We start from the raw sequence: 11,864 nt of genomic DNA, 5'->3' as shown, positions 1-11,864 counted from the left end.
TTAATAATTTATATTATAGTCCAACTGGAAATACGAAAAAAACGCAAAAGTTCAACTATGGATATGAGAGTACAACTGGATAACTATGTATAATTATGTGTATACCAAATAATTTTTTACTAATATCATGTTGTCTTTGGATCATTTTACCATAGTGTGATGATTTTAAATGAATATTCCGCCGCCAAAATCTATTTTTTATTCGTTTTCACATGATCCATATTGAAATTTATTTTAATAATTCTAGTACAGTTGCACCAAGTAGTTCAAGTTATACTGAAATTTTCTACCTAAGTGATTTAGTTATACATAAGATCTCACATTCACTCTAAAATTCTATTAATTACAATCAAAAAAATCTCTCTCTGTTGTAACTCTTTTATCTTCTGCAAAGGCTCCATCTTCTACTCCTTATAGTTTCTAAGTAGATATTACAGGATACCTTAAGCAATCATGAGGGACCTAAACTTGCAAAACTGGCTACACTCAAGTGATAGCGACAGAGAATTAGTGATGATGAAACTATTATGGAAAGAGAATAAAAGTGGAATTAGTGATGATGAAACTATTAGGAGAAGTGGGGTATTGACGGCGAATTGATAGCTCTGTTAAATTTGGATTTACGAGAGATATGATTAATGTTAATTAGTGGTGGTTAATTTGATCGGGGCGTTTTGGTTTGGATTAGACTTCTCTTTTCGTCTCTCCATGCAAATAGTTACTAGTACATATACAATCCACATATGTGTAGACTATGTACATGTTCTTATATACGTACATTACACATAACAATGATCATGATGACTGTGTATAATTAATAGCCACTAACTGAATGAGGTATGGTTAAAATCTTAATTATAGATCATGGCCAAGCTTTTTTTATTCTTCTATATTATCAATGACGTAACCAAAAAAAAGTTTTTATATTCCATTTCCACAAAAGAAACGATCCAAAAGCCAAAGAGATTTTGAGTCCTTAATTAGGGTGTCTGAGAAACCGTTTGGAAGAAGAGTTAGTAGCAAAACCTCTGCTTCTACTCTTTCGATGTCTTGGAATTGTAACTTTCTCAAGAAGAGACAAGACCTCAGGCATCGATGGTCTACCTTTAACCTCTCCAATACATTGTAAAGCCAAGAAAGACATCATAAACGCTGCTTTCTGAGGGTATTGACCCACAAGCTTCGTGTCCATTATCCTAAACACTTTTCGCTTGTCTCGCAAGTAAGGTGTCGCCCATTCCACTAAATATTCTTCTTCTCGAGCTTTAGTTTTGTCTATTGCTCTACGTCCAGATAGAATCTCTAGCAAGACTACACCAAAGCTGTAGACGTCACATTTCGTTGTTAGATGACCTGACAGAGACCAAAAGCAGAGACCAATCAATGTGTTTTAGAAATTTCATGTTTTGTTAGTTGAAATTGGAACAAATGAACCATCAAACAAAAAGAAACCTGTTGCTAGATATTCTGGAGCTGCGTAACCTTCTGTACCGATGACTTGGGTTGTCACATGTGAACGGTTGTCTTTTGGACCTTCTTTCGCCAATCCAAAGTCTGAGAGTTTTGGGTTGAATCCTGAATCAAGAAGGATATTTGCTGCTTTGAAGTCTCTGTAAATGACTTGATCCTTAGCTTCGTGCAAAAAACAAAGCCCTCTAGCAGCACCAATCGCCTCTTTCATACGCAGTGACCAAGAAAGCACATTAGAACCCCCTAGAATAAACAAGATTCATCAGGTCATGAACAATGCCAAGTAACATAAACATAAATGTTGGATCTTAATTCTTACTTACTTTCAAACAAATGATTTTCAAGACTACCATTAAGCATATACTCGTAAACCAAAAGAATGCTTTTGCGCTGTCCATAACAAAAAAAAAGACATCAATTGTTCTTCCAATCAATGTGTCATTTTAGCAAGAACCACACTATCTCAGAAGTTTCTGGTTTCATACCATTTTGCAACAAGTCAATACCGCGACCAAGTGCTTCTAGAGATGTCGGGTAAGAAATAGTTTTTCCCTCCTCACCATTATTCTCACCAGGCAATAAAGGTCTAACTCTACAGAACACACGTATATTGCCTTTCAATTCCTGCAACATGAGAAATAAACCAGGATCAGTCAACCTTTACACACATAGGGGACGAAAAAAATGTGACAAAGGTTTAGTTAAGTGAATTATAGAAGAATGGTATTGTGCAACTTCTTCCGTAGTTTTTCCCCTTCAACGAGTTTAAGTTCTGCTTCTTCTACTCGACTTTTCAGATCGATAATGCTTTGCTTCTGGTCTTCAAACTCATTTATTTTCTCAAAAGTAGTTAGATCAGACACCTAAACCATAAACAATCCAAAAATGTTATTAAAAACATAAGAGGTTGTGAAATCTAATAGATTCATATGTTATATGTGTTTTGCTCGAGAATGTGATAAAAACCTGCAGTCGCCTCTCAGAATACACTAGTCGATCCTGTAACTCTTGTATCTGAGTACTCTGGGATGAACATGTAGTCTGGACCAAAAACAATTTACATCATCTTAAGAAAAAACAATTGGCAGAGAATATATAGAAAGAAATTGTAAACGGATATGAGACCTCAAGTTCAGTTATGGTGTCTTTGAAGTCATTGTACTTGGTTGCCTCAGTTTGTAAGGTTTGTACTTCCACTAAATGGCGATCACGGTCTTCCTTGGCCTGCTGAAGCTCGACCTTGAGACTCGCAATTTCGTTTTCCAACTCACCTTTCTGCTTCATGATATCTTCTTGAGAAGCCTACCAAAAAAAACAAGACACTCAATCACATTTTGACCAGAACTACAAAACATTTACTACCATTGATCGGATATAACAGAACATCATCATATACCTTAGAAGCAGCAAGCTGATCCTGCAATGCTGAAAACTGGCCCTTCAAGTTGCCAATATTTTCGACAATGGCAGTCCTTTCTTTCTCACCGCGTTTTATAGTTTCATGAGCTTCATCAAGATCACCTTGTAGCTTGCTGTTATACAGCTGCAGGCTTGAGTTATACTCTTGCAACAGTTTGTACATGTCATTTACCGATTGTATCTGAACATAACAAAACAAACAGTCAACATTAGTCTAAAGTTAAGTGACAAAACATTCTGATCATTTCAAAACCTTTTTAAGTTTTCTCACCCTCTGGTTAGCCGTTTGAAGATCTCCTTGTGCTTTGTCTAGCTCTTCTACAAGACCAGCTTGTGCCTTTTCAACATCAAGTCTTGTTTCTTTCTCTTTTCCAAGAGAATCATTCGCAGCCTAAAACAGAACATATTGAATTAAACCCCACAAATATGAATTAGACACAAGTAATTTAAAGTAGAATTAGCCGCCTCTTACCAACTTCTCCGTTTGTTCCCTGGCAAGTTGCACTTGAACAGATTCAAAGTTTTTCCTCAGCTCTTCAATTATCATATTCAGCTCCTCTTCTTTGTTTCTCAAACTAACCTCTGTCATCAAAATTGCACAAATATAAAGTTCAAAAATCACAAAAAAATTTGAAACAAAAAAAAGTAACAGCTAAACTTTAATTATGGAAACACACCCATGTCAGCACAATGCTTCTCATTCAATTCCAATGCATTCTTCAACTTCTCTTGCTCAAAAGCATAATCCAACTCGAGTTCTTGAAACCACCTAATGCAAAGTCTAAGCCTTTTTATATATTCCATCATGTTCTCACATCTCTCCTGCAAAACCCAAAAACCACCAAGAAGAACATTCAAATTCAAGCTTAACTAACTGAAACCAAAAGGGAGACCAAAGCCAAACACATAAACAAAGTCTTTAATGCTTTTATCAAACTGACAAAACTGTTTTGGTCCCACCAATTGTCTTATAACACAATCAAATCTTCTTCTTAGAAAAAAAAACAATAGATCCAACGAACAAAGCCAGTAAGCTAACAGAAATTAAAAGCTTCAGATTCTATACCATAAGGATCAATCAGAACACATAAACAATGTCTTCAATGCTATTGCCTAATACTAAAGGTCCCACAAATTGTCTTATAAACACAATCAAATCTTCTATAAGAAAACCAACGGATTCAACGAGAAAAGCCAGTAAAAAAAAAGCTACCTCAAATTCAAAACTTCACCAACTAAAACTCTCTCTCTGCTAATAGAAACCCTAATTGATAAAACTTACTCAACAATCAAATTACAGTATAGACACTTTTTCTTTTTCATCCACACATCACAACTTAGATTACACAAGAAAGTTTAAATTCAGGTAAAAAAATAAAATTGAGGGTGGGGGAAAAAGTAGAAACCTTGTAGTTGAATTTGCTCTTGTACTTGATTCGTTCATTAAGAAGAGTTTCAATGTAATCTCTTGTGAACTCAACAGGACCATATTCAGATCCCGTTGTGCTCGCTGGAGCGCTGTTCGGAGTCAGATCTTTTGACCCATTAATCACCGGAGAAGCTGACCGGATTCTTCCATTGTTTGCCATCGCCCCCACCATAACAAACCAAAAAAATTAAAACTTTTGTTCTCTTCTTGTTACCTAAATTACTTCAAACTCCTCTCTCAATCAAAGCATAAACCTGCAGCAACAAAAAAAACAAAGTTTGTATTGTTTTTCTTTCTTAGAGATCTTCAGAAAAAGATAAATTGAGTAATGAGAAGGGGCTTACGTGAAAAGGGTTTGGAGTTCACTGAGGAGTCGTCAACATTAACATCTTCATTCTTGGGGGAAGATCCAAAGCAATTCCCCATTATAGAGGTCTAAAATCTAAATCATCCAAAACCCTATAGAGACAATTGTAAAGGGAAACAAAACACTAACTAATCTATCATCTATGGATGGATCTTTGTCACTGCCTCTGTCATCGACATTCTTCCTACGGCTAAAAGAAGGAAGAACGATCTAGACGAGAGAGTGGCGAGGTTCAGAAAATGTGTTTGGATTCCGAAGGTTTGGAATTTGAGAGATCAGAAAATGCAAAAGGAAGGTTGAATATAACTAAAATTGTTAAAATAAAATAAAAAGGATACCTAAACACTAAAATTAGAGAGAAAGGAAAAGAGTTTCCGTGTTGTGTTAACTTCGCTGTCAGAGTCACCCCTATTCACTGCCTGCAGAGGAGTAGCAGCCGCTTCGTCGATCCTGTATCTGCGACTGTAAAGAAGCATCAAATTGATAGATAACGTGACCAATTTAGCATCAATCAAGAGCAAACCCAGAATCGGAAAACAAAATTAGGGGTAATAAAAGAGAGTGTCAAAATTACTCGAAATAGACGTAATCGGAGGATATGTATCTGATAAACGACATCTTTGAAGAGCAGACAAGACCAACTGCACAAATCAAGTTTATCGAAACTTTTTTTTTTATTTGATAAGAACTGCGGCCGTCCTCGAGCTGCTTCCCGGCGAAAATTAAAGGCTGCTGGTCCAGTGAGATCCCTGGATCTTCGCTTTCACATAGTCGATGGTGTGAGATGACTCGACCTCTAGCGTAATGGTCTTCCCGTTAGGGTTTTCACGAAGATCTAAATCTTTTTGAGACTACCGCTGCATCCAAGTTAATCGAAATTTGATGATTTTTATTTTTTTTAATTATAAATAGCATAAACCGTGATAAAACACACAACTCTGGTTTAGAAGTAGTAATGTGTTATTCGAGTAAGTCGGAAATCTCAACGTGTTAGTCTAGTAATAAACCTACTTTTATGTAATATTCTAAGTAATTTCCCTATTATTAATCATAAGTATTATATGAAAATTTTAAACAATTTGTAAATAAAATAAAATAATGATGATAGGAGAAGCATAATTTGAAATCTTAACAAAATCTTCAAATTTATTATCAAAAATAATTATATTGTATACTTGGATATAAAATCTTAGTTTTTAAAATTCTGATTGGTTTATATTTTTTTTTAAAAAAATATTTATTAATTTCGTCCATAATTTATTAGAGAGAGGAAATTTTTTTTTTTCAGATTTTTTAATATTTGATCTGTGAGTGTTTTTATTTTTAATTAACTATATTTATTTAAATCAATTAATTAAGCTTAATTAAAATTTTCTAATGGCAATTGAATGTAATTTTTTACACATTTTAAGGTTAGTTTCATATTTGTACTTCCCAATTAATATAGGGATGATTTCATTTTTCTTATTAGAAGTGTTAAAAAGATTCAACTAGCTAGGTTCTCATCAATTCAATAATTCAACTAGTTGAATCTTTATAACACATCTAATAAAAAGTAACCCAATAAGTCAAGGACAGTGGTAAAATCGATGAATTGATGAGAACGTAGGGCCAAACCAGTTATGTTTCAAAAAAATAATCTCAGAGTTCTAAAAGGCCTAACTAAAAGTCTAAAATACTTACAAAAGTTTCACGTTTTCTATATGGTCTAAATAAGTGTAAACTATATTACCTAAAGCTTCCATCCCTTGAATTTCAACTCTTATGATCGTGTTTTAATTTTCTATATTGTAGTAGAAAACATAGAAAGGCACGGTTTGGTAGCCGGAGGCCAACACCATTTCGTTTGTCTGAGTCACTCCAACAAAGTGTACATATGTATTTCCAATTACACTTGGCCATAAAGCAGGCAATACATATGTATGCTCCGACCACTCCTGTTTATCGTCATCTTCCAGAATTCGCAACTCAATACTTCTACTCTTCCTATTAAGACGATGGGACCCTTCAGACATAAGTAAACCTAATTTACCATTGAAGTTTTGCAGAGGTGGGTAACCGAGTGGAGTGTGAAACTATCCGAGACTCTAACGAATCTGAAAGTCTCAAACCTAACATCAAAGCAAATGATTATGGTATCCAATGAAGACATATGAAAAGCAAGATAATACAAAACACCATTGATGCATATATATATCATCATATTCTGGAGAATGTGGTATGGAACATTTGATCCTTCTCCATGACAGTTCTCCTGCTCCTAAAGTCAGAACTTGGTGCTCTTTAGACACCACATCTTTTCCTCCATAATTTAACGAGATCATGGACAATACCTTGCAATCTTTGCCAATTGGATCATACCCGAAATAGCTCACCACTCCAATCCTCCTCCTCGTATTCACTTTGGGTAAGGTCAAGGATTGTCTAGTACTAGGGTTGCATATCACTGACACCTTATGCTTCTTCCCTTTAAAGATCCTATGATCTCTAAGAAAGACCAAACCTCTCATAGGACTGAAAGGTTCAAATGTAAATTCATACGGAATTTTCATGTGATAAGTGGCGACTACATGATGAGGCGACTTCTCAACCGGATTTTGAGGCTGAGGTGAGGAGAAGAAATAAACCTCACCCTTGTTTTTGCGTATGGTGGCGAACAAGAGCTGTGGGTGAGCCGAAGATCTGGTCAAGAACAACTCCGTAAAATATGGATGGCCAAGTGTGGAGGCTCAGAGCTTGGATACGCAATGACATCTCGCTACAAATTTGGCCGACAGTCTCAGAAGTATCTCGATAATCAGTTCATTTGGGATCTGTTCTGAGTTTTCTCCACCTATATTTGATTTCTTTGATCGCATATTGCCTCAGGTGATGGAAGATCCTCCAATGAGACACTGCGCTTAAACCCTAGAGTCTCTGCTCTGTGCTCTTCAACGACTTTAGTTGAGTTTTAGAAAAATTCAATCTCAATTAGTAGAAACCGGTTGTGATGTGATGGGCTGAGAGGAAGCCTTTGCAGGTGATATGGCATTCTTAAAAATTTAGAACTTTTAAATAGGCCCGGGCATATTAACCAAAACCAAACCAAAACGAAATTTGGAATTCAGTTCGGTTTTGGGTACTTCACAAGAAATTTGAAATCTCCCTCACCAAGTAAGTGTCTTTGAAAGTATCTTAGTGTGTAGTTCGTGTAGACAGTTGCGGACCCATGTTATGGGTTGTGGTGGCAGCTGACACCAGTAATATTTAAAAACCAAAAAATTTAACACTATGTAAAAAAAGTTAAGTGGCAAAATGGCTTAAGTAGGGGCTTAAGGACACGCGGATTCATCTTGATCCGCACATCGCCCTTTGACGTGTTCTGTTTGCAATGAGAACACGTCGTCACCTTTTGACTAACACGCTAGCCACAAACTCTCTCAACGTTCATAAGCAAAAAGCCTCAAGAGAGGAATATTCCCCAAAGTTCAAATTTAAACCAAAGAAAAGAAATAAAAGAGATAACCGCCTTGGCCTTGCGCGGGAAGCAACTTGGCTTTAGGCGTTGTGCGCCAAGCTCCATGCCTCGTTAAAACCTTCTCCGGTAAACCCATCGGGAAAAACCCGGAGTAAGGAAAAAGAGTACACTTCCTTGCTTTAAGCGACTTGAACGTCTTCACTCTTGGGTAAGAGTGAAGACTAAGCGAACTGAGCCTTCGGAGTCTTCATGGGGCGGCTGGTGTTGAGCGAATGTCCAGACGAATAGGTTGAGACACTGCTTAGCTGCCTTCGCTGAGCTCTTGGAACGTGTGGTGGCTCCGGGAAGGATTGTTGGAGCTCTGGCCGCGTCCGAAGTGGTTGCCTTGGCCGCGTCCGATGCGTCTTGGTCACGCATCTCGGTCGCGTCTGGCGTGTCTTGGTCTTCTTGGCCGAGGTCGCGTCCTGCGATCACATCAAAAGGTCTCATCAAAATCAACTCCTTCAACTCGAGAGTAACCTTGAGCCACCAGTCTTGCTTTGTTTCGCACAATGCACCCACTGGCATCACTCTTATTCTTGAAGATCTACTTTGTTCCCAAAACATTGACATTAGCAGGTCATTTAGTGGGTTCCCACACATTACTTCGCTCAAACTGTTCCAGTTCATCTTGCATCGCAGCAACCCATAACTCATCTCGAAGTGCCTCTTTGTGATTCTTTGGCTCCATAGTTGAAACAAAGCAGACGAATTGAACAATCTCAGAGTCCTGAGAAACAGAGTCAGGTACCACAACCTTCTGTTTCTTTCCAGCCAGTTGAGCAAAATCAATCTATTTGCCTCTGGTAACTCTACCNCCCCCCTGAATCGCACTGATAACATCACCTGAGGAGTGATTTCGATGAACCTGAGAAGATGGAGTAAGAGCATCTGATGATAACACAGGGCTGACAGAGTCACCATGACTTTCAGGCCCTTGCTCGTGCTTCTCATCATCAGTTATCAAGTCCTTGTCGGAGATAGCAGGTACCATAGCAACTCGTTGAAACGATGTATTATCAAAGACAACATTGACCATTTCTTGAACCGATCGTGTGCGTTTGTTGTAGACACGGAATGCAGTGCTATGTCTTGAATAACCAAGGAAGATCCCTTCATCACTCGTGGAGTCAAACTTACCCAACTGATCCTTGTCATTCAGAATGTAGCAAAGACAGCCAAACACATGAAAGTAGCTTACTGTTGGAGACTTCTCTTTCCACAGTTCATAGGGAGTCTTGTTGGTCCCTGGTCGGACATACACCCGGTTGATGATGTAACAGGCGGTGTTAACAGCTTCATCCCAAAAACGATGAGGAACCTGATTACCATGCAACATAGCTCATGCCATTTCTTGCAGCGTTCTGTTCTTCCGCTCTACAACACCATTTTGCTCTGGTGTTCTTGGAGCAGAGTACTGATGAACAATGCCCTGATGACCGCATAATTGATCGAACTTGTCATTCTGAAATTCTTCTCCATGATCACTACAAATAGTGGATAGAACATTTTTCACTCTTAATCTGCAAGGCAAGTATACAAAAACATTCAAGAGCATCCGATTTTTCACGTAAAAATCGCACCCAGGTGTAGCGAGTGAAATCGTCAACCATGACAAAGATGAACCGTCGCCCAGATATGCTTTGAACTTGTATAGGACCCATCAGATCCATATGTACCAGTTGAAGTGCATGACTAGTTCGAATGTCTGCCACTGGCCCATGAGATGCCTTGACTTGCTTGCCCTTGTTGCAAAGACCACATATGAAATGTGAGTCGCCTTTCAGCTTAGGAATTCCACGCACAACTTCTTGATTAGCTAATCTCATCATTGTGAGAATATTCAATTGACCAAGTTTCTGATGCCACAACTCTATGTCCAACTTAGTGGTCGTGTTGAAACACTGCATTGATTATTTTCACATGTAACAGTTATTACCAGATCTCCTTCCTCTGAGTGGCACATATCCTTGTTGATTAACAGCCTTGCACCCCTTCTTGGTAAATGTGACATCCAGGCCTTCATCACACAACTGACTAATACTGATCAGATTTACCTTCAAATCTTCGACCAAGAAAACATCCTTTAGATGTGGTTGAGAATCACCACTAGTTATACCCTTTCCTCGGATTGTTCTCTTTCCTCCATCACCAAAAGTAACTCTCCCTCCAGCAACATCTTCTATATGTGACAGATTGTCAAAGACACCAGTCATATGCCTGGAGCATCCACTGTCAAAGTACCACTTGGCCTGATCAACCTCTGCTCTTTCGGCTGTGAATGCCACATGACAGTAGAGATCATATTTCCTGACATATCCTTGAGTGTTTCTTCTCACAGCTGGATAAAACACACTACGTTGCATCAGGCTTGACACACGATTCTGAAATTGGTAGCACTGGGCTTTATAATGAGTTAGATGTCCACAGTACCAACATCCTCTCCTTCTACTAAGCTGACCAGGTCTCTGAACCGTCTGCTGAAACCCATTTGAGGCATATGGCTGTCTTGTAGACAACCCAGGCTGCATCCTCATCCTTGGAATTCTTGGATTCTGTTTCACAGGATGTTGACCATACGGACTGGTCGTTGTAGGGAATTCCTTCTCTTTCAGCTTGGGCTCAGACCCAATCCCTTTGACAAACTGGGTGGTCATGTTTGTGTTTGTTCCTTGATAACCTAGGCCCCACTTCAGATTGCTTGATCTACTAGTACTAAGAATTGTATCCAGATCTTTAGTTCCCTTATTCAGCATTCTGATATTCTTCAGCTATTCCTCTAACTCCTTCTCAAGACGTAGAGTCTTAGCTTTCTCTTCACTTAGTTCTTTAGTGATCATTGCAATATGCAGCTGCAAAGTATCCCTTTCGGAAGTCAACTGGGTGTTGTCTTGGGTATTTTGTAACACTGTCTTGATGAGAAGTTCTATATGTTCTTCTACTGACAAATCAGCCTCCTCTCCATCTGAATCAGATTCAACCTTCTCATCTATACCTTTGATTTTTACCAACACCTCATCTTCTTCGTTTCCTCAATGACACCCAGCAATGCCACAAAGCTGTTCAGAATCTCACCTTTGATGTCTTCTTCATCTGAGTCACTTTCTCTCCAAGTAATGTAAGACTTCTGCTTGTTCTCACGTGAAGGACAATCAAACTTAGTGTGACCATAACCCTTAGAGCCATAACATTGCAGAGATTTCTTACGTTTGTTGTTTGGACACTCAGACTTGTAATGTCCAAATCCCTCACACTCAGCACACTATCGCTCCTGCTTGTCATTCTTCCTGATCTCCTCATCAGTATCGGATTTCATGAGCAATGTGGTTCCCTTCCGCTGACCTCTTTCCATCTTGCGAAAGTACTTCTTAACCAATAGGCCCACCTTTTCCTCATCAGCAACCTCCTAAGACTCCGCAAGCTTTTGTTCCTCTATAGCTTTAAGGGCAAAAGACTTCTCATTCATTTTTTCTTTCTTCTTTAGCTGTATCTCAAACGCCTGCATCATCCCAACCACCTGATTGTACTCGAGCTCATCAGAATTCAGTGACACATCTATAGCAAACCTGTGTGGCTGAAACTTGTCAGGCAGACTTCTAAGGAATTTCTTCACAAGCTTCTTGTCCTTATACCGTTTACCCAAGACTACAGCTTCTTGTGTAATACCACTCAACCGGCTGCTG

General features: G+C 38.5%; 2 protein-coding genes across 3 annotated transcripts; both read right to left on the bottom strand.

The window, feature by feature from the left end:
- LOC104786359 (protein kinase 2B, chloroplastic-like) lies at positions 863–2,094 on the bottom strand. 2 transcript variants are annotated; one of them, XM_010511746.2, is made up of 4 exons: positions 1,956–2,094; positions 1,794–1,860; positions 1,453–1,713; positions 863–1,353 (listed from the first exon to the last, which is right to left on the bottom strand). In XM_010511746.2, the coding sequence occupies exons 1-4, from the start codon at positions 1,956–1,958 to the stop codon at positions 977–979; spliced, it is 708 nt and encodes a 235-aa protein (XP_010510048.1). In that variant the 5' UTR covers positions 1,959–2,094; the 3' UTR covers positions 863–976. The 2 variants fall into 2 exon arrangements, with proteins under 2 accessions (XP_010510048.1, XP_010510049.1); XM_010511747.2 differs by having other exon boundaries at positions 1,821–1,860.
- LOC104786360 (kinesin-like protein KIN-14N) lies at positions 2,006–5,560 on the bottom strand. The gene is made up of 11 exons (XM_010511748.2): positions 5,260–5,560; positions 4,663–5,147; positions 4,296–4,572; positions 3,567–3,711; positions 3,362–3,471; positions 3,161–3,280; positions 2,867–3,070; positions 2,596–2,772; positions 2,437–2,511; positions 2,206–2,333; positions 2,006–2,094 (listed from the first exon to the last, which is right to left on the bottom strand). Exons 3-11 carry the CDS (start codon positions 4,488–4,490, stop codon positions 2,088–2,090), a joined length of 1,161 nt encoding a protein of 386 aa, XP_010510050.1. The 5' UTR covers positions 4,491–4,572; positions 4,663–5,147; positions 5,260–5,560; the 3' UTR covers positions 2,006–2,087.

This window comes from Camelina sativa, chromosome 5 (assembly GCF_000633955.1).
Source record: "Camelina sativa cultivar DH55 chromosome 5, Cs, whole genome shotgun sequence".
NCBI lineage: Eukaryota > Viridiplantae > Streptophyta > Magnoliopsida > Brassicales > Brassicaceae > Camelina > Camelina sativa.
This window is presented reverse-complemented; position numbering and strand designations above follow the sequence as displayed.